Raw genomic sequence first — 27,033 nt, forward strand, 5'->3', positions numbered from 1 at the left:
GTAGCTGACAAATGATACGTCTTGATTTTCCTACCACTTTGGAATAAAGAAGTAAAATGTGGTAAATGATCTTAATTGAATTATGACTCATTTCATGCTTATTTCAGCTATATATAACTTCCCTGGAACTATCTTATTTAAAACTGTTCCCATTTAAACCATTTTCTTTTTATTTTTAAATAGATAAGAAAGTACTGCTTGACAGAGAAAAAAATAGCTCATCTCAAATTTTTGGACACTTGGAGTCAGGACCCTTTCCTCTGAGATCTCTTTAGGCAATTTACATAGAAATATTTCCCAGTGGTACCCTAGCTGCCCCTCACTGACTGATTTAAACCACTTTAAACCACAAAACCATTTTTATAAACAGGTGGCATTTGTATTAAATGGCTAAAAATAATTTTGCAAAATATAGATCTTATTCTTATAGTGCAAAGTGATTCCCTTTATGTTTTGCAAATATTTTGTCAGTGATAGAGAGTAGAGGACAACAGAAGTGAAGTGACTATGAGAGCAAGGACAACGACGCTGACTCTGCTCTGCCATTGACCAGAACCACTGTTTGCTAAATGCGGAAGTGCTCTTGAACAAAATCATTCACTGTACATGTAAACCACCACGGTGTTAGGTTAATCATTTACGTTTTTCCTTTCTGCATAACTGTAAGCCAGGCAATCTCAATGGTATAGTGTAGAATGGTCTGAGACAAAATTTCATTGGTCCCATTTGGGGAAAAAGTAGGTTCATCATCAGATAGTAACGCTTGGTATGAATGGTAATTTGAGGTACTGCTCCTTGTCTTAGGAGAAAAAAAAAAAAGAATTGGGATTCTTTGGACTATTCATTCAGGTGTAGGGAACTGGACAGAGTACATCCTTGCCCTTCTGGATTGTGGTAGTCCTTTAGTGGCTCTTAAGAGTTAAGCAGTGAGGCTGGGAAGAGGAAGAGCAGTTAAGTTTACACAACTGGAGAGGACCTGGTGTCATTCAAGCAAGAAGTATTTGGCCATTTCTTTTGAGCAGGTTGAGTCATGGGTAGACTCTAGCCTGAATTCATTCATTCATTCATTCGTTCACTCTTCCTTCCTTCCTTCTCATTTCCCTGTCCCTTCCTTTTCTTTCCCTTCCCTTCCCTATCCGTTTCCCCCCTTCTCTTCCCTCTCCCTCCCCCTCCCTCCCCTGTCCCTCCCCCTCCCTTCCCTTCCTTGTCCTTTCCTTCCTCCCTCCCTCCTTTCCTCCCCGCCTTCCCTCATAAACCCTACCCCCAATGTGGGGTTCAAACCCACAACCCCAAGATCAAGAGTGCATTCTCTACCAACTGAGCCGGCCAGGCACCCCCTGAATTTCATTTTATAAAGGTCTGGAAGGTACAACATAGAAGAGTCTTGTAAATAAACCCCAGTCCCTATTCCGTAGTCAGTGGTACTTCTGTAAGCCACATCGTAAGGATAAATATAAATTTTTAAAAATACTAAAAACCTTTTTTCTTGAATGCAGAAAGGGAAAGACTCCCCTCCCCCCTTTTCTTAAAATATTTTCTTTAGAAAACATGTAATTTAAATCCTTTCTCTGTTTTTGAGATGTATGTAAATCCTCTAACAAGTTGAAGAAGTCAGACCTGCCGGTTTTTTATTCCAAGACTGTGTGTTTGGGAGGCTTTGGAGCCATGTCTTTGAAATGGGAGCACTGGGGAGGATGGCACCTGTCTCCCTGACCCACGTGCCTGGCTCCACATAGTAACTTCCTGTTTGTCATCAAGATATGAGAAATTTTATTCTTCCTTTGGCTGGCTACCTAAAAGGGTGGCATTTCCTTGACTTCATAATCTTTAGCAACTTCCCTTGCCTGTGATGCCCAACACTGCTGATTTAGTGCTGATTCAATAATACAACTGTTTCTTTTTCTGCATTTGCGGAGAACCTTATTCGGGTTGGCGGGAGATTTTACTTTTAATTCCATTTCTCTAACATGTACCTATGACCAGATGCATTACTAGAATTTCTCAAGAATTACCCAGAAAGAGAAATATTGCTACCTTTGTTCAAACATGGGGCTAACTTGAAACACAAACAAAGAGAAAGTGCTGAGAGGTGGTGATAGAACTGGAAGTGGAACCAGAAGTTCTAACTCTAATCCTTAATGAAGAAGAGAAGAGAACCCAAAAGAACAGACTTCTTCCCCCCAAGTAGTTCAGTTTGATCTTCCACGGTAAGTGAAACAGCTTTCCCCTACAGTTCAGTGTCATGCTATGCTTCCTTCTCTTCGGGGGTGGTTATTTTTGGAGCATAATCCTGTAATCCTTCTGCTTGCACAAATTCAGAGAAGGTCAAGGAATCAGATTTTACCCCAGTGTGACCTTTTCGCTCTAAAAACAAGCCGATATTGTCCCTGTAGGGCAGGGTGATGGTGCGACTGAACAATGGCTCTTCAATTCCGAGGAGCACCCGTGTATGCCGGGAAATTGCCTACAATACAAGGATAATTTCTTAATGAAAAATTAACTGAAAATAAAACTAAATCAAAGAAGTTTTACTCATTTTCCTAGGTCTCTTGAGTGCTAACCTCTTAATCTTTGGGAAAATAAAATAATGAAATAACACACGGAAAGGCTTAGTAGCCAGGTCATTATCAAAGTTTTTATGAAAAACATCAAGTGGGGCGCCTGGGTGGCTCAGTGGGTTAAGCCACTGCCTTCGGCTCAGGTCATGATCTCAGGGTCCTGGGATCCAGTCCCGCAATGTTCTAGCTGCTCAGCAGGGAGCCTGCTTCTTCTTCTCTCTCTCTCTCCCTGCCTCTCTGCCTACTTGTGATCTCTCTCTGTCAAATAAATAAATAAAATCTTAAAAAAAAAGAAAAAGAAAAAGAAAAACATCAAGTGGGCACGTGGGTGGCTCAGTTGTTAAACGTCTGCCTTTGGCTCAGGTCACGATAGCAGGGACCTGGGGTCGAGCCCCACATCGGGCTCCTGTTTCTCTCTCCTACTCCCCTTGCTTGTGTTCCCTCTCTCACTGTATCTCTCTCTGTCAAATAAATAAACAAGATCTTAAAAAACAAAAAAGAAAAAGAAAAAATCAAGTAATTTATTATCTTTTTATAACTTCCATTTAAAGATGTTTCTAGGCCCTGCATCAGCTTGCCGTGGATGGGTTCATTTCTTTCTTTGGGCTGAACAATCCGATCAACCCTGTGAGCAGATAATTTGTTTAGATTAAGAGCCATGACTACCTCTGGGAAGGTTAATAAATAACTTGTCTATAAGGGGCTCAGTTAACTTGCTATTAAGAAAAAAAAAGTCATTACTCAAATAGTTATTCAATTTGACTAAACACAAATCTCAAACACTACAAAGTCAGATATTAACGTTCTAGCTATTTGGGGGAAGAGGCAGGGGAAAAAAAGTTCCAGCTGTTTTATTAGTACTTATCCTTGTATATTTTTTACAAGGCCCTTTGCCACAATTCTCAGCGTCTCTAAAACATGTTTTGTATTCATTGACCACCATGCCACTTGATATCCTAGATTAAACTGTCACTGCATTTTCAAATTCTAGCTTTAATCATAGGTCTGCTATAACATTGCTATCTGAATCCATATTCTGCATCTGGATGAGAATGTAGTCCATGAAATTTCTGTTAGAACACAGCCAGAGCGCTGAGTAGATCCTTTCTTTTCTTTTCTGTTTTCTTTTCTTTTCCTCTTTTCTTTTCTTTTTTTCCTTCTCTTCTCCTTCCCCTCCCCTCCCCTTCCCTTCCTTTTTTCCTTTTCCTTTCCTTAGTTTAAAACTACCGGCTATAGTAACAAGGTTGTAAAATGGATTCGTGCTACGTTCTTAACCTGATGCAAAACTGTCCATTAGTAATGCATCTTAGATAGATAAGATACAGGGTACCTGGGTGGCTCGGTTGGTTAAGTGCCCCACTTTTGGTTTTGGCTCGGGTCACGATCTTGCAGTGCAGTAGTGAGATCGTGCCCTGTGTTAGGCTCCAAGCTGAGTGTGGAGCCTGCTTAAGATTTAAGATTCTCTCTCTCCCTCTCCCTTTGCCCCCTCCCTGCTCATGCCTGTACGTGTTCGCTCTCAAACAAACAAAAAACAAAACAACAAACAAAAACAACAAACCAAAAAACAAAATTATTTAAAAAAAAAATAGACAAGATACACCTAGGTGGCTCAGCCAGTTAAGCAGCTGCCTTTGGCTCAGGTCATGGACCCTAAGGTCTTGGGATCAAGTACCACATTGGGTTCCTTGCTCAGCTGGGATCCTGCTTTTCCCTTTGCCTGTTTCTCTCTCTGCCTGCCACTCCCCCTTCTTGTGGCATTCTCTCTCTCTGATTTAGAAAAATATTTTAAAAAGGTAGACAAGGCACATTTTTCTCACATCTTTCTTGGTTTTGTTTCGACTCTGGAGATGATTTGTGGGTAAGAGAGTCTACACTGTTGCCTTGTATTCCTACTGGGAATACAATTGAGGTCTGTAGCAACTGAGGTTTCTAAAAGTTTAGATCCAAATGACTATTCTTTAAGGATTCTCATTTGTAACTGATGCTGCTACAATGAGCACCTTGTTTGGTCCGTTCCACACCCTGAATGCCCTGACCATAGCGGATTATTTGACAAATTCACTGAGGCTTTACAGAGGGTTCCCCAGGAGGGACCCTGTAGTCATAAACAAATTTGTTCACTATTAACCAAAGAGTTATGTGCCCACTGTTTAATATTCTAATGCAGAAATTAAAAGTATGACAAAAGCACTGGTTACATGTGGAATCAGGAAATATAATATAACCATCTCTCTTCTGCAAAGGACTAAGAGGGTCCTTTGATGGGCTATAAATTAATCTAAAACTGTGAGTTCTTGAAAATCTGTGAATAACAACAGATTTTATTTTTGCCTAAGACTTAGAGCAACTTACTTGAGTAACTTAATTGAATTATGGAGCAACTGAACAATGCATTACTTTAATAATTGCAGGATTATTAAATATAGGTATTCATGAAGACTATTAAGGTTTTCTAAGGTTTCTTTGTTTTTCTTTTTAGATTTATTTATTTGACAGACAGACACACACACACACACACACACACACACACACACACAACACGAGAGAGGGAACACAAGTAGGGGAAGTGGAAGAGGGAGAAGCAAGCTTCCCGCCAAGCAGGGAGCCCAATGTGGGGTTTGATCCCAGGACCCCGGGATCACCCCGAGCCAAAGGCAGACACTTAACGTCTGAGCCACCCAGGTGCCCCTCTAAGGATTCTTAATTCCACATTCTAGGATGGTGGCCAATGTTCAATGCTTGGCATCAATACAGAGCACCTACTTCACTTAGTCTCAAGCAGATATTTTAACACATATCACTTTCAAGAGGATTCTATTATTACTATGTAATCATTGTATCTTGTGTTGATTATGGTTTTTGAAGGCTGCTATTCTTTTTTTTTTTTTTTTTTTTTTTTTTAAACGGGGCTTGAACTCATGGCCCTGAGATAAAGACCTGAGCTGAGATCAGGAATTGGATGCTTAATTGAGTGAGCCACCCATGTGCCCCCACAGTTTAGTAATACTGTTTATCTTATGGTATGTAACTATGCACATTTGCACAATGGGAAGCTATAATTTAATTAAACCTAAAGATATCTTAAACTTAAAGATATCATAATTGAATCATAAAGATATGGTTCAAATATGAATCATCTATATCACCATTTTTTTTATATCACCATGATTAAAGCAGATGTATAGTCTCCTTAAAATCTGCCTGTTGATTCATATAACAATGTGGATTAATCTTTTTTTTTAAATAAAGATTTTATTTATTTATTTGACAGAGATTACAAGTAGGCAGAGAGGCAGGCAGAGAGAGAGAGAGAGAAAGAGAAGGAAGCAGGCTCCCTGCTGAGCCTGGGATCATGACCTGAGCCAAAGGCAGAGCTTTAACCCACTGAGCCACCCTGATGCCCCCAATGTGGATTAATCTTAAGTGCATTTTGCTAAGGGAGAGAAGCCAGACTCAAAGCCTACATATTATTTGATTCCATTTATGTGACATTCTGGAAAAGGCAAAACTACAGGGACAAAAAACAGATGGCCAGGGTTTGTTCTGGACTGATTGGCTAACTACCAATATACCAAGGGACACAAGGGGAATTTTAGGGTGGCAGGATTGTTCTGTATGGATCTTGTGGTGGATACATGACCCTGCACATTTGTGAAAACCCACAGAACTGTCCACTGCAGAGAGTAGTTTTACAAAAATTTTTTAAAGATTATTTATTTATTTGAGAGAGAGAGAGAGACAGTGAGAGAGAGCATGAGCGAGGAGAAGGTCAGAGGGAGAAGCAGACTCCCCATGGAGCTGGGAGCCCGATGCGGGACTCGATCCCGGAACTCCGGGATCATGACCTGAGCCGAAGGCAGTTGTCCAACCAACTGAGCCACCCAGGCATCCCTAATTTTACAAATTTTTAAAAAGCCAGGATGTCTGAGGAATGCATGATAGAATACAGGCTGTGGACCATGAATCTAATTGTATTACAGAGTGAGACATAATCTTACTGAAGGGGGTAGGGAAGAAAGGAGCGGACCTAAATAATTTTAACTTTGAAAACCAGTGTTTTGTCTAGGTACTGTAAGGATAAAGACAAAAAGAAATGTAGACAAACACTGTACTCTGTTGGTGTGTTTCTCAGAGGCATACATATTTATAGATAAGGAGATAAGCGTTCTCCTGACAGAGGAGGACATTAGAAAGAAGCAAAGTGGGATAGGGAATAGGAAGGATGGGTGGGCCAGAATGAAGCCAGTGCTGGGCTAGAGTCAGGGATAAAAGGATGATCTCATGCTTACAGAATGGAGATAGAAATCTGTGTGTACCTGGGATTTGTATATATACATATATTTCCTGCATCTTTCTTCTCTGAGTGCCCAGAAGCCGTGACATCCCCATAGCAGCAAGCACAACCAGGGATGCATCTTGGTTTCTAAATACCATTCCCTGCTAAAAGCAATCAGGGCTCCTTGAAGATTGTCTGAAGTAACATGTAATGCTCTGGCTAGAGTACTAGGACTAAAAAAAATAAGGGGTGCCTATCAGGAGGACACAGGTGCCAAACTGAAAGTGTCCCAAAAGGCAGAGAAGGGACAATTAAAAGCAGAATTCCTTATAAAGGGTTCGAGTTGAACATGGAAGAAATGAGGAAAATAGAAAATCACCATTAGAATACCACAGTAATCACTGCTGCAGGCAAGATCCACTGATGGATGCTAGAATTAGTAGGCCAAATTTTAAGGAGAAACTGGATATTTGCACAGCCTCAAACTACCTTCTCCAATATATTTATTACTTCGGTAGTTTTACTATATGTCCATAAACTCTGGTACTCCTCTCTCCAGGAAGTGGATCATAATTCCCCTCTCTCTGAGTGTGGGCTAGACCTACTAACTCACTTCTAATAAATAGAATATGAAAAGGGAACATAGTAACTTTATAATGAGGAAATCTGACAGACACCACCTTAACCAGGTGATCAAGGTTCACATCTCTAGTAATAAACCACTTTGGTATCATGTACTCCCTGATGAGATGAGATGAAAAGGGTGCATCACCTCTGTGATAGTCTCCCCCAAAATGCATATCTTCATGGGGAACATGAGACAAACTGAAATTGAGGGAAATCTTCAAAAAACTCGACTACTGCTTTTCAAAGTGTTACGGTCATAAAAGACAAAGATCAGGAAACTGTCACATATTGGAGGACACCAAGACAACAATGACAGCTAAAGGCTGTCATACTACTTTAGTATCCCTGATTGGGTTCTGTAATAAAAAAGGATTTCAGGGATGTCTGGGTGGCTCAGTCTGTTAAGCGGCTGCCTTTGGCTCAGGTCTTGATGCCAGGGTTCTGGGATTGAGTGCCGTATCGGGCTCCTTGCTCAGTGGGGAGACTGCTTCTCCCTGTGCCTCTGCTTGTCACTCCCTGTGCCTGCTTCTGCTCTCTCTCTCTGACAAATACATAAATAAAACCTTTAAAACATAAAATAAAAAAATTTTAAAAGGACATCAGTGGAAAAATTGCAGAAATCAAATAAAGTTTGTAAATTGTTTAATAGTATTGTACCAATGTTAATTTTTTTCTTTTTTTAAGAGTAGGAGAGAGGGGTGGAGGGATAGGGAGAGAGATGAAGAGAGAATCTTAATCAGACCATGCTCAGTGCAGAGCCTGAGATGATACTCAGTCTCACGACCCTGAGATCAAGACCTGAACCAAAATGAAGAGTCACACACATAACTGACTGAGCCACACAGACACCCCAATTTCTTTGTTTTGACAAATGTCCCACGGCTACATAAGATGTTAACATTAGGGGATGCTGGGTTTAGAGTATATAGGAAGTCTGTATTATCTTTGCAACTCTTCTGTAAAACTAAAATCATTTGAAAATTGAAAGTTGAAAAAAGAAAAATATTTTCATCTAGTGATAATTTGCTCAGATGTTATGAATCTGGACTATTCAAATAGTTTGCATCAAGGCAAGTGTAGTAAAATTGCTGGGACATAAAGCTTATGAGGCTATATTTTGTAATAGAAAATCATGCATACAAAAGGAATAGGTAATTCTCCTATATTTTTCTTCAGATATTTATCACAGAGTTCTTTTGTTCACTTGATGGAGTTAACAAAAATATTCTGAGAATTATTTTCTTTTTCCTTTTTTTTTTTTTACAAGATTTTATTTATTCATTTGACAGACAGAGATCTCAAGTAGGGGGAAAGGCAGGCAGAGAGAAAGAGAGAGAGAGGAAGCAGGCTCCCCACTGAGCAGAGAGCCTGATGCGGGGCTCAATCCCAGGACCCTGAGATCATGACCTGAGCCAAAGGCAGAGGCTTTAACCCACTGAGCCACCCAGACACCCCGACAATTATTTTCTAAGAAGCAAACATGAAGTAGGTATAATGCTATCTTGTCTAGCTTATCCATAGGATAAGTAAGATTGACTTCCTCTCCCCTTTTTACCAAGCCAACGTGGCACTACAAATTGGAGTAACAGGATAGTGGCTTCAAGAGCTCCCCTGGCTAGATTCAAATAATTGGTGGGTCTTTCCCTCTGTACTCCCCATCAGTCTCACCCACACAGTTAAGTTATTCTCTTGTCTTCTCAGGATGTTGGAGGAAGGGCAAAGGGAACAGTACGTTCTCTCCGCAAGGGTAAAAGCATGAATAATTGCAAAATCAAGGAAGTTGAAGAGAACAGAAACTGGCCCTACAGTCACTGGGAAGCTTGTAAATGGACGCACAGTCCAAATGTGGCTCCGTTTCTTAGCAGCATGCTCAGAATTCTGCACTCACCAGCTCTTTCCCCAGTTCTGCCACTCTGCCAAAGCCCATGAATGACAAGGCAGGAGAGGTTTGTTTGATTGTTTAAAGATTTATTTATTTGAGAGAGAGAGAGAGCCAGTGAGCAAGCGAGTGAGGGGAGGGGCAGAAGAAGAGAATCTTTAAGCAGACTCCCCACTGAGCCCAGTGTGGGGCTTGATCTCACAACCCACGAGATCATGAGCCATGAGATCATAACCTGAGCCAAAACCAAGAGCTGTACACTTAAGTGACTGAGGCACCCAGGCGTCCCAGATGATGCGGGAGAGTTAACATGAAAAAGAGTACTACACTGTGTAAGTGTTGTTACAGGATAAATTGTGGATATACTAGGCATTGTAATTGCAATGGTGGGATTAAAAATGCTTATATATCAGTAAGAAAGATAAGTACAGCATACTCAAGTGTTGGGGAATGTGATAAAAAAGATGTGACTGCCGTTTGACCCGTGAACTTGACCCAGGCACTCAGAGGTTCCTCACCCCCTCCTCGTCCTTGGAATGTGGGTTCCACTTGCCTTTCCCATTCCCAGAGGCATTAACGACACAGCCTTGAGAGGGGGATGTGTTGAAAACACTTGCACAGTGTATGTTACTGAATCCAGTCTTAATAAACTTTTGAGATTTAAAGGCCAGGTGTGGAGACCCATTCATCTTGCTACCTTTCAAGACAAACCTCGTATGTAAATTCCCTTTTTATATTATTAAAACTGCCACCTACCAATCTGGAGTGGCCTGCCTCTTTCTTCATCTCTCCCTGACCTCTGAGTGCAGGAGCCAGTTTCAGATTACACAGGGAAAGTTCCCCAGAGGATTGAGAACAAACATTAAGCTAATATATGATCTGTAAAAAGTTTCCTCTGTCATAGTGTATAATTAGCTTTTTTATATGGATCTAGGTGTCAAGTAAAGCTTCTTTAAGATACCTTTAAATGTCTTGATCTTTATTATTCTAGTGACTTCAAGGAAAGGCTACATTTGTCTAGTGACTTTGATAACTATTCTCAAGTTTACTTATTCAAAGTTCTTGGGGACTGGATATATCATTTACTCATGAGCATTTCAGATTTTTAAGACCTCTTATTTCTTGCAAGCCCAGAAAAATCATAATTATAATTTTTCTTATTGCATTGTTGATATTGTATTTTTAGAATCAGAATGTCAAAGCAGCCAAATGAATTGGCAGATTCTGAAAAATACTTTCTCATAAGCTGAAATTCTTGGTATTTAAACATTTCAGGAACTTATATTATAAGGTACTATTTTGCTAATTCTATTCCTTTAGAACATCCAAAACACTATAAACATGGGTAGAAATTAGAGCTCATAAACACAGTCGTATCATCTTTGAACATAAAAAGAGTGAGATATTTTATCTGGTGGTATTTGGTATCTATGTGAAGGTATGATTGGAAATACCAGTTTGTAATGAGTGGTCCTTTTCCACATTACATATGTAGTGGTTCATGGTTATAAAAATGTTCATTTAGAGAGGTATGGTGGTTTAAATAGAGCATGGAAATCATACAGAATGGATCTGAATTCTGCCTCTTGAACTTACTATCTGAATAATCTTGCTTCATCTTTCTGGGCCTCAGTTTTCTCTTCTATAAAATGGGGATTAAGTGAAATAATATATGTATGATGCCCAAAGCAGGGTAAGCACTCAGAGGAGAGCTATTAGTAGAGTTCAAAAGATTAAATGTTCACTTACGACTAACTACATTTAATAATTTAAAGGATTTCTTTATATCGTGTTGCCAGGAAAAGGGCTTAGGTATTAACAAGTAATAATTTTTTAATTTTCTAAATCATATGACTTATGGAATTACATGGTTTTAATGCCTGATCAAGAGTCAAGTAGGGAACAAATTCCAGGGCCTACCCCAGCCCTAATGAATCAAAATCTCTGTAGCGTGGAGCTTAGGAATTTAAAAAAAAAAAAAAAACAACTCATCTGATTCCAAAGACTATTCAAGTTTGAGAACCACAGAGGCAAAGCTTATGTGCAAGAGTGTAGGAATGAACACTGACATGTTGGAGTGGGGGGCATCAAAGGCAAGGTTATAAATAGGATTATGTGTGTGAAGCTTTGTCAACTAAAAAACACTATAAATGGAGGTAGTGTTATCCAAAGAAGCATAATCATAGACTGCTGGTGCTGGAGAGATCTTAGGAAATTGAGGTCCAGAGGTTCAAGTAACTTGTTGCCAAGTTAGGCAGCAAAGCAACCAAACACATAGGTTAGAAAAGTGTCAAATGGGTGTTAGGAAAGTGCCAATGGGTGTTACAGTGTGTGAGAGCTTGGTGGGGGGCGGGGAGAGGTTATTGGGGTTGGGGAGGTTAGAAAAGATTTCATGGGGAGACAAGAACTAAGCTGGGTCTTAAAGGATGATTGAGGTTCATATTAGTCATACAGGGGGAGGGGGACTGAGCAGAGAGGCACAGGGAGGAATGCACAGGAGTTCAAGGGTGTGAGTCAGACCCCGGTGAGGCTGAGCAGGAGACTCCTATAGAGAGGTAGGGAAAAGAGCGGTGGCTGGAGAAAACTTGCAGAGTGCCTCAAGTCCTAAGCTAAGGAACTGAGACTCTCTCGCAAGCACAGGGGATCCAAAGACGGTTTCTGAGTAGTCTGAATAGTTGGGAGGGTGAGAGTCTAGTAGCAGGGCCCTTGAATTCAAAGGGCCTGTTAGCAGGGGGCTAATGGAATACTCTAGGAATGAGGCAAGAGAGGTCTGAACAAGTGAGAATGGAAAAAAACCAGATGCTATACAGGGAACCAACAGTTCTTGGGATCTTTGTAGGGATCAAAGCAGACAGAAGAAAAAACCACTGTGTGTGGGAGAGGGTGCGGGTAGGGAGATGGGACTGGAATTATGATCACATCACTGACAGAAAGAGGAAGCCGGGATGGAAGAAAAGGTTGGTCTGAGACGGTGCTCTTTAGGGAAACATTAAACACAACTCACCTTCATGTCCTCAAAGTCTGTTATCCCCATCTGAGGGAGGTTTGAGCAGTTTACGTGAATGAGCTTTCGACCACAGATGAAGTTTGTGGTAAAACACTCCTGTTAGTACAACAAGAACATCACACAAATGATTATGGTAAACAGAAGGAAGAAAAAAAAGAAAAGAAGAAAGAATGGAGCAAAGGAGAAGAAAGATTTGGGGGGAAAACTAGGTTTTTTCCTAGTTCTGTACAGGGAAAAAACTTTTAGTTTTAAATTCAAATTTAAAATAATCCTAATAATCCCACACATTTTCCATCTGAGCTCTCCACTAAATTTCATACTGTTCCTTAATATATATATATATATATATATATTTGGCATGATACACCTAGTGCTTCCTTCATGCCTCAATTACATTTTTTAGTACCAAAGATTTCAGACCTTATGTTCTTTTGTGGTAGCCTAAGAACATAATTGGCATCAGTGAAATGAGAGGATTCACCCTCTCATTTTTTTTTTCAGTTTCCTGTTTTTAAAAATTATTATTTTTTTAGTGACATATAGTTGACATTCACTCTATCTTTTTAATAAAACTACTCTTGGTTAATTGGCCATTTAAATTAATACTGTTAGGGGCTCATGATACACATGACGAATTTGGGGCAGACACTTAAGATGAATAGTACAAGTTAAGGGAGCTGCCAGTAAAACAACTTGACAAAGTACCAAAAAGTCTACCTTGGACAAAATCTGTAAAAAAAAAAAAAAAAGTTTTCTGTGAAAAGAGGCCTATATACATTTCTTAGTCTTTATTCAAGAATTGCAGAGAAGTATACTATTGTGATAAATAGGGAAAACTATAAATGTGACCCACCCTCCCTCTATGAAAATACCAAAGACATCAGTGAAAAGAACAAACTTTAAATCCAAGTTACCTCTACCATAGTCCAGGACTTTTCTATGCCCCTTCTAGGGAAGAAGAGGCAAGAGCTCAGGTAAGGGTAAGAGGAGTAAGAGATAGAAGGACGAAAGAATGTTAATTTTATAAATGTTATTTTTGTATACCTTGTACTGAGGGAAGCCTAGCTCACTAATCCACTCGGCAACTTTCTCTGGGCTCCATTTAAGATATTCAAATTGTAGTTCAGTACTTTCTTTTGGCTGGGTTTCTTCATCTTTGTGTCCCTGTTTCATCTCTGGGGACAATTCTACAACTTTTTCACTAAAAGACACTCTTAAATCCCTCTGAGAGTCTGAGAGGTAAGAGTGTAAATCATCAGTAACTTCCAACAGTCCATTAAAATCTTTAGAAAACTCATTACTTACCCTCATTGAGTCTACTTTACTTACTCTCAGAGACTCAAACGTGGACTCTCTTTTAGCCTTGGTTTTTTTTACTGACCACTTTCTTATTTCATAGTCAGACTGTTCTAGCTTATCCTTGTCTGGGGAATATTTAAATTTGACTGGTTTTAGCCTATCTTCCTTGAAAAATTCTGTATATGACACTATTCTTAGTGGCAGTTGGGCTTTATCTGGTAATTCTAGATCTTTCTCTTTAGTTTCTTCTGTTTGTGTCTTCTCTTGAACCTCTGGTTTGGTTTTCTGTGGTGGCTTTTGACCTGTTTCCTCAGTTAATTTTCTTGGTTCTTTCTTTGGAAACTTTGGCTCTAGATCATTCTCCTCTCCTAACTTTCTTATTGTCTCCTCTGATTGGGACTTCTGTGGTGGTGCCAGCCCTGTCTCCTCAGTTGATTTTCTCTGCTTATCTTTTTGATCTGATGGTTGAGTGTCCTCTAGTGGTTTTAAAACTTTCTTCACAGTTGACTCTTTCAGTGTCTCCTCTTCAACTTCTGGCTTGGTCTTTCCTGGCTCTAAACCTATTTCCTCAACTGATTTTCTTGATTTTTCCTCAGGAAATTCTGATTTGGTCTCTCCGAGTGGCTCTGCAACTTTCTCCTCAGTTGATTTTCTTTGGTCTTCCTCTGGATTCTCTGGTTTAGTCTCTTCTGGTGGCTCTACACCTGCCTCCTCAGTAGCCCTACTTCGCTTCCCCTTTGGAAACTCTGGTTTAGTCTGTTCAGGTGGCTCTGTCCCTTTCTCCTCAGGTGATTTTCTTTGTGCTTCCCCTGGAATGGTCATCCTTGGCGGCTGTAGATCTGCCTCTTCAACTGATTTTCTTGGTTTCTCACTTGGAAATTCAGGTTTGGTCTGCTCCGGAGTTTCTGGACCTGTTCCTGCATATTGCTTTGTAAATGAATCCTCCAGAACCTCCAGTATGTTCTTTTGTAGCAACTCTAATCTTGACTCACTGATCGAGGCCCCTGAAACTTCAGACTCTGTCTCCTCTGGGAGCTCCAGATCTGTTTCCTTATCTGACTCTGTGAGTACATCCTCTGTAACATCTAATTTGGCCTCCTCCGGTGGCTCTAAATCTGGCTCCTCTTTATCATCCATAAGGACCTCGGAATCCTTGAAAAGCTCTTCTCCCATCTCTCTCCATGTCTCTGACTTTGCCTCCTGCGGCATCCCTGGCTCGGTCTCGCTAGGAAGGTCTCTCTCGGACTCCTTGGGCATCTCCTCCTTGGACGTGCTGGTCGGTTTTGCGTGTAGGTGTATATTCTCCGGCGCCCCCACTTTGAGCTCTTTTTCCTCCATCTCTGGCTGGGGTTCCTGGTCAATCTCTACAGGCAGCTCCGGGCCTCCCTCTGCCATGGTGTCCGCTTCGGGGTCTTGAGCCACTTTAAGAGCCGTAGGCAGTTCGACCTCATACTCCAGATCTTCTCCTTCCTCTGGGCCGGAATCGTGAGGCTCTGGGACTTCAGCCCTGACGCACGTTAGCCGACGCGCCCAGGCCTCCTAGCAACCCCAACTTCCGATAGCGTCTCTATGGATACCATGATTTCCGGCCGAGTCTTCCTGAATTTTCCCCAGGTTTTGTTTGTTCTGTCAAACCGTGACTAAAAACCTGCGATCAAAAGCACGCAGGCACCCTCCCCGCGTCCGCGTCGGCTGCCTCCGCTGCCCAAAGCCCCTGCGGCCGCTCGGGGGCCGGCGCGCTGCCCCTTCCGGCCCGCGGGCCCCGCTCGGCTCCTCCCGGCGCGCGGCCGCTGCTGCCGCGCTCGCTCGGCCTTCGGCTGTTTCCGGAGCCACTGGCGGCCGGCGGCGGAGGTGCTCGCGGAGCCGGCTGCAGATGTCGGAGCGGCAGGCGGCCGGGGGGCCGGCGGGCCGCGGCGGGGACGGCCCGGGAGTGGAGGGGAGCCAAGCGGCCGCCTCAGGTACGCAAGCCGGGGGCCGGCGGGGGGGGTCCGCCCGACCTCGGGGCCCCGCTCGTCGCGCGAGGCTCGGCCGCGCCCTGTGCCGCTCTGCCCCGCGCCCCTCGGCGGCGCGGACCCGCCCGGGCGTCCCCTTCGCGCGCAGAGCCCCCGCCTTCGCTCCCCCGCGGCCGCGCCCCGGCCCCCGCCGCCCCCGCCCGGCCCGGGACTGCGCTCGAGCTTGCTCGCTACTCCTGTTTCGAAACGCTGTGGTTCCCGCCCCGCTCGCTTTCTCCGTTCGGCCCAGATAGCGGTGACGGGGCTGCTCTGCCCCCGGCGCCTCCTGAGCTTCAGCTCGCCCGCGGGCCCCTCCTAGGAAGCGGCCCCCAGCCCCGCCGGCCTCGCTGCCCCCTGCCCGTGGCTCCGCACCCCGCTGCCCCGCTCTGTCCCGGCCCAGCCTTTCCGCGCGCTCTCTGCCCGCCGCTGGTCTGCACCCCGCTTGGCCCCGGCCCCCCAGCACACAGGCCCCGCGCCTCGCCGCCGCCGCCTCTCGGTCGCTCGGAGAGCGGGAGACGAGAGGCGGAGTGGGAGTCGGGAGGTGCTCTGGAGTTGAGCGTCTTGAGTAAAGGCACGACCTAGGGGCTGAAATAGGGACTTTGGCGACCTCCGTCCTTTGCCCGCGGCAGCCTCGTCTTCTGGTTCAGGAGATGCGCGCCTTTTCTACCCACGCGGGTTCCTGCGCGGGGGGCTCAGCAGCCAGAGGCGAGGGGTGCATCCACCGCACTTGAGCCCTCGGGCTTCCTTCTGCTCGCCACACGTGGAGCTTCAGAGGGTTGGGGGAGATAACTGGTTTCACTAAGTGGCAAGTAGAAATTAATTTTTCCAGTCTGGAATGGAAATAGATACCATCAGCTATAGTGGTAGAGGTGGTGCGGGCGCCGGGGTTGGAGTCCGAATCCTCAGTGTACTGATTAAGTGACCTTGGGCCAGTCACTTCTCCCTGTTTCCATTTCCCCATCTGTAAACTGTGGGGACTGATAGTACCCGCCCAATAAGATTGCCCGGAGAGTTACATGAGCCACTGTGGGTGCGGCCCTGGTGCCTAGCCCCCGGCACACACTGCAACTGGTGGTATTCATTACTCTGAGAATCAGATCTGTGGTGTGCCCACCTCAACTCTATGTGCTGTCAGAGGTGTTCCTGGAGGTGCGTTTTCCTGCGTGATGATTCTTGCCCTCTTTTACTTCTGTCCCAAGTATCTCCCGTCCTCTAATACTACTCCAGTCAAACACACAGACGCCATTGAATCACCCAGCTTTCCCCCATGACTTTATGATTTCTTACTTTAAAACATCTAACAATTTTTGCCCTTTTTTCCTTTGTATGAACTTTTATGCTTTGTAGTATGTTTAAAATTGATGGCATGTATTTAACATTATAGCAGTAGAAATTTTAAGCATAATTTCCAGAAGATTCAGCAGACATAGCTCATTGCATATGTCAATATTTATAAGTTGAGGGTTGTGCTTCTTCTTTTTTTTTTCTTTCTTCTTCCTTTTTTTCTTTTTTCTTTCTTTTTTTTTTTTTTTTAACTTCTCCTTAAGCTCCTTGTATGCTTATGGCAAACAAACCCAAGCATTTGAAATAGAAAAGTCTTAAGAATAGTCAACTCTGATGGTGGGCTTGTCTCTGAGAGAGTGATTTCCTCCCCCTACTTTTAAATTGGGTTCTGCGTTTACTCCCCCCAGCCAGGACATTGATAGAAATACTTCTGGTTACTTAATTCCTCTTTCCCTTCTGAGGGTGAGTGTTGGTTTCTTTTTCTGTCATGTAGGGGCTTGTTACGGTAGCCCAGAGCACACTCTTTCCCTTGAGGTAGGATTTGTTGCTAATAAAATAATAGTAAAGATAATTTACATTAATTGAATGCTTCTCTGTGCCAGAAAGTGGACAAAGATTTACTAATATTACCTGACTTAATCTGGTCAACAGTAATTTTCTCCCTGTTTTATTTTATTAAAAGATTTTATTTATTTGTTTGGCAGACAGAGATCACAGATAGGCAGAGAGGCAGGCAGAGAGATAGGGGGAGTCAGGCTCCCTGCCGAGCAGAGATTCCCAATGTGGGGCTCTATTCCAGGACCCTGAGATCATGACCTGAGCTGAAGGCAGAGGCTTAACCCACTGAGCCACGCAGGCGCCCCCATTTTATTTTATTTTTAGAGATTTTATTTATTTGAGAGAGCATGAGCAGTTGGGAGGGGGGCAGAGGGAGAGGGAGAAGCAGACTCCCCACTGAGCCCGATGTGAGGCAGAGCTGGACCCCAGGACCTCGAGACCACGACCTGAGTCAAAGGCAGATGCTCAGCTGATTAAGCCATCCAGGTGCCCCTTTTCCTCATTTTATAGAACAAACTATGCCTGAGAGGGGTTAACTTACCTGCCTAAGTTACTGTGGCGATTTTACTATCTGTATGAAAATTTCACCTTGTTTTGATGACGCTTACAATCATTTGTTTTTATTGGCTATTGATCCAGTATTGGTATTCTAGGGCAGGTTATGGTCTTTGCCCTCAAGGTGTTTTTAGTTTGGTAAGAGGAGAGAACCTGCAGAACAAACATCAGCAACTCAAAACATTATATAATTGAGTGTCTATTATTACAGTTCTTTTTAAAAATATTTTATTTATTTGACAGACAGAGATCACAAGTAGGCAGAGAGGTAGGCAGAGAGAGAGAGAGGAGGAAGCAGGCTCTCTGCTAAGCAGAGAGCCCGATGCAGGGCTTGATCCCCGGACCCTTGGGATCATGACCTGAGCGAAGGCAGAGGCTTTAACCCACTGAGCCATCCAAGCGCCCCTATTACAGTTCTTTATTTACTTACCCCCAAGAAATCAGCTTGAGGGGAGGACAGAATCTGTCTCCTGTTGATCTCCTAGAGCCCTTTATGTTGTGTCCTAGAGGTTCTATAAATATTTGCTGGATTGTGAGACAAAGTCTCAACACAGAGACTTGGAGGAGCACTAAATACATATGAAGAATTAGGGTTGAGATAATGAAGAATGTTCCTGGGTTTAAAGCAGGAGTGATTTAGCTTGGGGATGCTCAGGGGTTGTTTTGGCTGTCACTGCTGAGGCTGGAGAGGAGGGGAAGGGCTGTCAGTGATAACTAGTGGGTAGAGGTCAGGGATGCCGCGCAACACCCTGCAATGCACAGGGCAGCCCCCTCAGTGGAGAATTATCTGGCCCCAAATATCAGCAGAGCTGCTGTTGAGAAATGTTGAGTTAGCATGAAGCTGGGTTTCCAAAGAGGGGTGGAAATCATGCATCTGGCTTGGCTCAGAGTTGTATAACCTGGGGAATAAACTTAAAAATCTGCTTCGGGGTGCCTGGGTGGCTGAGTTGTTAGGCGTCTGCCTTTGGCTCGGGTGGTGATCGCAGACTTCTGGGCTTGAGCCCCAGCTTGGGCTCCCTGCTCAGTGGGAGACCTGCTTCTGCCTCTCCCACTCCCTCTGCTTGTATTCCCTCTATCGCTGTCTGTCTCTCTCTGCTAAATAAATCAATAAAATCTAAAAAAAAAAAAAAAAACCAAACTGCTTCAAATTAGGAGTTTAATTGGATCCTTCTGCCACCTTCCTCTAAAAAATGGTCTAGTAAGTAAACAACAGAGACCTGAGACCTGAGATAGAATGAAATTGAAGGAGGTTTCTGCCATCCCCTCTCAGAGGGACAGCAATAAGAAATGAGTTTGAACATTTTGTTGTTATTGAATTGAAGATTTTTATTAAAAAAGAAAAAGTAGGGGCGCCTGGGTGGCTCAGTGGGTTAAGCCTCTGCCTTCAGCTCAGGTTGGGATCGAGCCCCCCATTGGGCTCTCTGCTCAGTGGGGAGCCTGCCTCCCCCTCTCTCTCTGCCTGCCTCTCTGCCTACTTGTGATGTCTGTCTGTCAAATAAATAAAATCTTAAAAATAAAGTAAAGGTTTTGATCTTTCAGTGTATCTTATTCCTTCAAAACAGGAATTTAAAATTATCCGGGATAATCATAACTTGTTTTTTAATATAGTCTCTGCAGAGAGTACCTTTTGCATGTGTTCATGTTTGTTAGCTGAAGTTTTAGTGAAGTCAAAGAACTTCTTTATGTTCTTCTGAACTCAGCGTTACAGTGACCACAGTGCTCTTAATTGTTTTGTGAGCTGTAATTATTTCTAATAATCTCTTATTTGGGGCACCTGGGTCCTTCAGTCCCCAAGAGAGATATCCCTCTATATAGTGAAACTCTCGGAGGCATACATGTTGCATCACTTAAGGATAGACTTTTTTTTTTTTTCCCAAAGTTTAGGGAGCTTTGTGGAAAATAAAGCGCAGTTCTCTTATGGCCTTGAAGTTAACATTAGAAATGAGATAGGTGTAAATGACCCTGAGAGCTATCAAGGCACTTAGACACTAACAACTGGACACATGTCAGGTGAACTTGTCATGATTCTTATGTAGGTCTTAGAGCAGTGTGATGTCTTCCTGCAGTGATGGAAATGTTGTGTATTGTAGCTATTGAAAAGACGGGTGGCTATCTTAGTGGATGGAGCAGAACAGTGAAATTTATGCCATAGAGCCCTTACAGTTTTTTTGGTTTTCTATTGTAGCTTTATATCAAAATGGTATAAATTTGTCTGGCTGTGGTAGTGGTTTTTTGGTTTTGTTTTGTTTTCTGATGTGGTTGTATTTTTGTGGTGTTGAGGTAGCCAGTTAGTCCTTTTATCATTCCAGGATGGTATAACCCAAGGTTTGTGATCTGAAAGACCAAGAGGAGCTGGTTTCACTCATAAGGACTGATGAGAAATTAGATCATGTGGTCTTGGGATTTGGTTGGAATATAAGCTCAGCCAGTTTTTTTAAGCCTCTTGAGTTTATAACCACATAACCTGCTTTTGGTTCCTCTGCCCTTGAATCTAAAAGGCCAGGCTAATTATCTCTTTGCAGCCTGTTTAGTGAAGGAGAAGTCCTATGAGACCTGTTCTAAAGAACTCTGACCTGATATTCAAATGCTTTAGAAAAAAACCAGTTTTTTTGTTCTTTGGAGAGAAAGTACAAAGTACACAATAAATTTAAATCTGTAGCACAGTCGGAATGCTGGTAACATAGAAAGAAAACTAGTATTTTAAATATTGTCAAACATAAATCATTATAGGAAAATTTCTTTTCTTAACTCTTCACCTTGCTTTAGAGGCTGTCATCTATAAATTTATTCTTGAGCTTCCATTTTCCTTTCTCTGTTTATTGTTTCTAAGACTTTGGCTGTGCAGGTACCATGCCATGGTTTTTGCCACATTAGAGAATACATTCCAAAATTATTTGGTTACTATTTTTAATTTAAATTGACATTTAAAATTTTGTTTCATTTTAAATGATACCTGTGCTATTACTATTTTGATGTATCAACTTTTCCCAATACATGTTAAAATAAATACATAGCCATTTTAATTTTAAAAAGACACATTTTCCCATATCCCATTTAAATTTTCAAAACCTGTCCTAGTTTCTCTGGTCTCTTCTCGGAGGACTTGTAGAATTGGTCTGTTTGGCTGACACATTAAAAGCTCTGTATGGAAAAATTGGCTTTTTCTTCTTTATAGTGGTCTAAATGTCACTAAATAGCTTTAGGAAACCCAATGATCTGTTTATAATGGTTTTCTCTCTCTACAACAGGACTGCATTTTCCACACCTGATACTGCTGGAAATAAACTTCAGTATTTCTCCTTTTCTTACTTCCTGCCTCTTTGAACACTGTTACAAGTTGTTTTACCAGTAGTTCTTTTTTTTTTTTTTTAAGATTTTATTTATTTATTTGACAGATCACAAGTAGGCAGAGAGGTAGGCAGAGAGAGGAAGGGAAGAAGGGTCCCTGCTGAGCAGAGAGCCTGATGCGGGGCTCGATCCCAGGACCCTGGGACCATGACCTGAGCCGAAAGCAGAGGCTTTAACCCACTGAGCCACCCAGGTGCCCCACCAGTAGTTCTTACGTGATTTAGCATGTACCTTAAAAATCATGAGCACTGTTCCTTTTTACTTATTTTTCCCCCTACATTAAGCTATTCAGGTGCCAGAAGTGGCTTCTAGCATATGAAAAATGCTCAACCTGATTTCTGTTAAGGGACATGGAAATGATATATATGCCGGGCAGTTTGATCTCTCACTATGTTGGCAGGTGTGCAGGAACAAGGACTTTCATGCATTGCCATTAGGACTGTAAATTAATACAAATGCCATGGAGGGCAATTAATCAGTATCCGTCACAATTACAGTATATGCTCTCATTGATCCATTCCTTCCAGGAATTTATCCTCTAGATTTATTCTTTTGCCTATTTAAGGACACACAAGGTTTTTATAGCATGGCTTGAAATGGTAAAAGATTAGAAAGGACATAAATGTCCATCAGTAGGGAACTGGTTAAATAAATTACGGAATTTCCAGCCAATGAACTATTAATCAACTATAGAAAAAATGAGAAAACTTTTCATGTATAGTTATGGAAAGAACTCTGAGATATAAATGGGAAAAAAGTATCTTTAATGTGCTTATTATTTGTATAAAAAAGAATATATATGAACACACACACACACTTATGTGCATCAGGTAGCTCTGGGAGACTCTACAAAACCTCATAACGTTGGTTGCTTTTGGTGGTGGGGATGGAGAGGGAAGTTTTCACCGTATACTTTTATGCTTTTTGAATTCTGGATAATGTGGATGTATTATCTATTCAGAAAAAAACCTCAAACATGTCATGAGATTCTTCACTGTGCTTGTATTATAAAAGACATTCTGTACATCTTTGACATTTCTGCTAATCAGGAACTGACCCTTTCTGGGATTTTTTCCTCTTAGATGAATTTTTTTTTTTTTAAATGAAATACAGGTTGTAAATCTCCTTAGGGATTAATTTCATGTTATTCTTCAAACCCACTACTGTTTTTCATTATTTTTGTGGGGATTTCATTTCTAAGGATAAATCAAAGGCAGATATAACCACCACTTACACGAGCTGATACTGTGAGCCAATGACAGAAAGAAGGCAGACTTTTAAAAGTTCTATTTTGGGGCGCCTGGGTGGCTCAGGTCATGATCTCAGGGTCCTGGAATCGAGCCCTGCATCGGGCTCTCTGCTCAGTGGGGAGCCTGCTTCCTCCTTTCTCTCTGCCTGCCTCTCTGCCTAAATGTGATCTCTGTCAAATAGATAAATAAACTCTTTAAAAAATAAATAATTAAAAATAAAAGTTCTATTTTGTTTCCATTTTATTCAGAAAGGTATTCTCAAACTGCAAAAGGTAAAGAGGCAGTGTTGGTTTCTATTTTTAGTAATGGCAGACTAGGTAATCGGATCAGTTCTCCCACTGGAGACAATTAGAAAATAATTGTCAGCATGCAAATATTTGCTTGAAGATCCTGGAGAGCTAGCCAGGTAATGAAGAATTACCAGGCTATAATCAAGGTGAGGGCAGAAGTAAAAAGATAGAAGTCCAACGATGAGAGTCCATTTTGGGGGCTCCTTTCTCCTCTGATGCCATATGCTGGATTCTTGAGTGAGGAAGCTGGTCAAGACTGTGAATGTGCCTCTGTGGACTAAAGCAACAAGAAATACTCAGAACCAGAAACAACCAAATAGGGGTAACTGTGGTGAACTCCCTTTTCTCTAGGTTGGGACTAGGAAAGGCCATGTTCTGGAAGTAAGGTTAAATTAAAAACAGCTATTGCGGGGCACCTGGATTAAAGCCTTTGCCTTGGGCTCAGGTCATGATCCCAGGGTCCTGGGTTTGAGCCCCACATCGGGCTCTCTGCTTCACAGGGAGCCTGCTTCCTCTTCTCTTTCTCTCCGCCTGCCTCTCTGCCTACATGTGATCTCTGTCTGTCAAATAAATAAATCAAATCTTTAAAAAACAAAACAAAACAGCTATTGCGGGAGTGCAACTCAGTTTCAGAAAAATCTTAAGTTCACGAAATTGAGTTAAGGTGGCCCCAGGCTGCTAGTGTCCCCAAGTATGTGAAAGAAGCAAAGGCAAACTTTTGGAGGCTTATTTAGATTTGGCTTCAGATTGTTTTTACAGACAATTTTATGAGAACAGTTTCTGGCACATTTGATTAATAGCCAGATTCCTGGAAGAGAACATGAACAAAAATCAAAAGAAACAATAGCTAGTATGAATCGATCCAAAGGGGCAACAGAATGAAACATAATTATATTTGTTATGTTCAAGATAAAAGACGAGTTTGAGAAATTTGGCAAAGAATTAAAATCTATAAAAATTTAACCAAATAGAAATTCTATAATTAAAACATACAGATGAAAATTTAGAATCAGTTGATGGGTTTAGCAAAAAGTTTCTATGTCTGAAGAGAGTATAATGAGACGAAAAGTCAGAAGAAAATGTCCAATAGGAAATATGTAAAAATGCAACAATGGGAAATTCAGGAAAGAGGTAAGAGACATAGAAGATATGGTAAAAAGATCTAATATTTATATAATTGGATCCTAGATGAGGAGGGTTAGAACGGACAGAAGCAATGCTTGCTGAGATAACTGTGAATTTTCCAAAGCTAATAGATTGCACAGATTTAAGAAGCCCAAGCAGGATAAGTACAATGAAATCTACAGTAGATATACATTAAGTTAAAACTGCCATAAAACTGGGGCGCCTGGGTGGCTTGGTCCGTTAAGGATCCGACTCGCAGTTTTTGCTCAGGTCACTGTCTCATGGGTTGTTAGATGGAGCCCAGTTGGCCTCAGGCTCTGCACTCAGCAGGGAGTCTGCTTGAGACTGTCTCCCTCATCTTCTGTCCCTCCCCCAACTCGCATTTGCGTGCTCTCTCTCTCTCTTTCAGACAGAACTTTTTAAAAAATTGCTATAAAAGCAAAGTAAGGAAAAGTAGCCAGAGAAAAATTACAGTTTGCCTTCAAAGGAATAGTAATTGGACTGACAGCTGACTTCTACACAGAACAGTAGAAGCTAGATCATCTTTAGAATACTGAAAGAAATACCAACATAGAATTTTTTTTTTCCAGGAAAACAGTCTTTAGGAATGAAGATGAAATAAGGATATTTTCAGACAATCAAAAACAGGATTTGTCACCTGCATACTGGCACTTGAATAACTGAAATCTTTAGACAGTATCAAAATGGTCTCAGATGAAAGGAAAATCACAATTTCTTCTCACTCACATTAACATAGATGCAAAAAGTGATGAACAGAATGTTAGCAGACTAAATCCAGGAATATATACAACCAAGTTGGGTTTTCTCAGGAATGCAATGTAGTTTTAACATTCTTTAAAAGTCAGTGTAGGGGTGCCTGGGTGGCTCAGTGGGTTAAAGCCTCTGCTTTCGGCTCAGGTCAACATCCCAGCATCCTGAGATCGAGCTCCGCATCGGGCTCTCTGCTCAGCAGGAAGCCTGCTTTCCTTCCTCTCTCTCTCTCTGCCTGCCTCTCTGCCTACTTGTGATCTCTGTCTGTCAAAAAAAAAATATATAATAATAATAATAAATAAAAGTCAGTGTAAATCGCCATTTTAGTATACTAGTGGATAAAAATGATCAGTTTAATAGATGCAGAGAAAATGTTTGATAAAATTCAATCTCCATTTATGATTCAAAACTCATAGCGAAGTAGGAATAAAAGAACAAAAAATCTATAAGGAGCATCAAACTTAATAGTGAGATTGAAAGTTTTCTTCTGGAGATCAGGAATAAGACACGGGAGCCCATTCTCACCACTTAATATTCATCATTTTATTGGATATTCTAGCTAATACAGTTAGCCAAGAAAGAGAATATATGAAAATTAGAAGAGAATCCTATTAAATCTGGTTTAATTTTCTGGTGATGACTATATATGTGGAAAATCCAGGAGAATCCACAGATCAGTTATTAGAACTAACAAGTTTGGCCAGTCTGCTGGGTACAGAGCCAATATGCAAAATTTCATTGTGTTTATGTATACAAGCTTACCTTAGATATTGTAGGTTCAGTTCTAAACCACGGCAATAAAGCAAATATTGCAATAAAGCAAGTGAAGTGCAATTTTTTGGTTTCTTGGTGCGTGTAAAAGTGATGTTTATACTCTATTGTAGTCTTCTAAATGTGCAATAGTAGTATGTCCAAAAAAAGTACAATACCTTAAAAATATTGCTAAAAAATGCTCACTATCAACTGGGCTTTCAGCAGAGATGTATTCACTGATCATAGATCCCTATAACAATAATAATAATGAAAAAGCTTGAAATACTGCAAGAATTATCAAATGTGACACAGACATGAAGTGAAAAAATGCTGTTGGAAAAATGGTGCTGATAGACTTGCTTGACACAGGGTTGCATCAAATCATCAATTTGTCAAAAATGCTCTACCTGCAAAGTGCTGTAGTGCGAAGCACAGTAAAATGAAGTAGGCCTGTACTAACTAGCAGTGAAGTTAGAAAATATATAAAAATATAATTTACCAGAGAGTAAAGAAAGTTCAAATACCTAGGAATAAATCTCATAAAATATAGGCAAAGCCTTTGTGCAGATTATAATAATAATAATAATAATAATAATAATTTTAAATACCAGGACATGTATTGTGTGATTAATTGTTGAAATCCTTAAGAGCTGCTGGTTGCTGCAATAGCTGTGCTCTTGGCTTTAGGTGATGTTCCTTCACGGAATCCAGGCCTAAATCTGGGGTAGACAATTTTCAGCTGCCTCATTCGACCAGGCCCAGTGGGATTTTGTCTTTTAGCCTTGACACTCTAGTGATATTTTCTCTTCCTCTTGGCAGGATAGTACATTTGCCACAAGTCAACTTCCAAGGGTGATAGGGCTTAGAGCCACAGTGGTGGCACAATGTGCACGTCTTATTGCAACACTTTCCAAATGATGTCGTTCCCTTTGTCATCTTGTGTCTGTGGCCAAGACCCTGTAATTATTAAGAGACATGAAAGAATAAATAAATGGAAAATGTATCATATTCTTAGAAAGACAATATTGTAAAGATGTCCATTCTCCCCAACTTGATATATAAATAAAATAATCCCAGTAAAAATCCCAGCAGGGCATTGCTGGAGTTCTTGCATGGAAATTTGACAAGCTGGTTCTAAAAAATATATAGAGGAATGAAAGGCCATAAACAGCATATATGAAAATACTTGAGTGAATAAGAACAAGCTGGAAAGATTTGCTTCATTAGGTATCAAGATTTATTCTGAAGCTTTTATGAAATAGTCTGATAGGCCCTAGAAATAGAATAAAATCCTAGAAACAAAATCTTTGATTTGCAATAAAGATTGTACCGTAGAGTAGTGAGAAAAGAATGCTAAATATTGCTGGGACTATTGAATATCCTAAAAGAAAAGAAGGGAAAGAAAAGAATATATATCCTATATTCTTCCAATAATCCATTTTCTGCTCAAGGCAGCCAACAT

At 41.5% G+C, this 27,033-nt stretch overlaps 2 protein-coding genes and 1 pseudogene across 2 annotated transcripts in view; 1 reads left to right on the forward strand and 2 right to left on the reverse strand.

Moving 5' to 3' along the window:
- Nucleotides 1-1,227: 1,227 nt before the first annotated feature.
- Nucleotides 1,228-15,173, reverse strand: SAMD15 (sterile alpha motif domain containing 15; the record flags this gene model as incomplete). The annotated part of the gene is made up of 3 exons (XM_059372156.1): nucleotides 1,228-2,464; nucleotides 12,345-12,443; nucleotides 13,392-15,173. Coding segments are annotated over 3 exons (2,100 nt in total), but the record flags the coding sequence as incomplete, so codon positions are not given.
- Nucleotides 15,174-15,454: 281 nt separating this feature from the next.
- Nucleotides 15,455-27,033, forward strand: part of TMED8 (transmembrane p24 trafficking protein family member 8) — a 37,945-nt gene continuing 26,366 nt past the window's right edge. The window contains exon 1 of the mRNA XM_059373644.1: nucleotides 15,455-15,604. Coding sequence (XP_059229627.1) covers nucleotides 15,520-15,604 — 85 coding nt within the window. The 5' untranslated portion in view covers nucleotides 15,455-15,519. The remainder of the gene's footprint in view (nucleotides 15,605-27,033) is intronic.
- Nucleotides 26,215-26,507, reverse strand: LOC131998892 (large ribosomal subunit protein eL37-like; annotated as a pseudogene).

The sequence above is a fragment of the Mustela nigripes genome, chromosome 13 (assembly GCF_022355385.1).
Source record: "Mustela nigripes isolate SB6536 chromosome 13, MUSNIG.SB6536, whole genome shotgun sequence".
NCBI lineage: Eukaryota > Metazoa > Chordata > Mammalia > Carnivora > Mustelidae > Mustela > Mustela nigripes.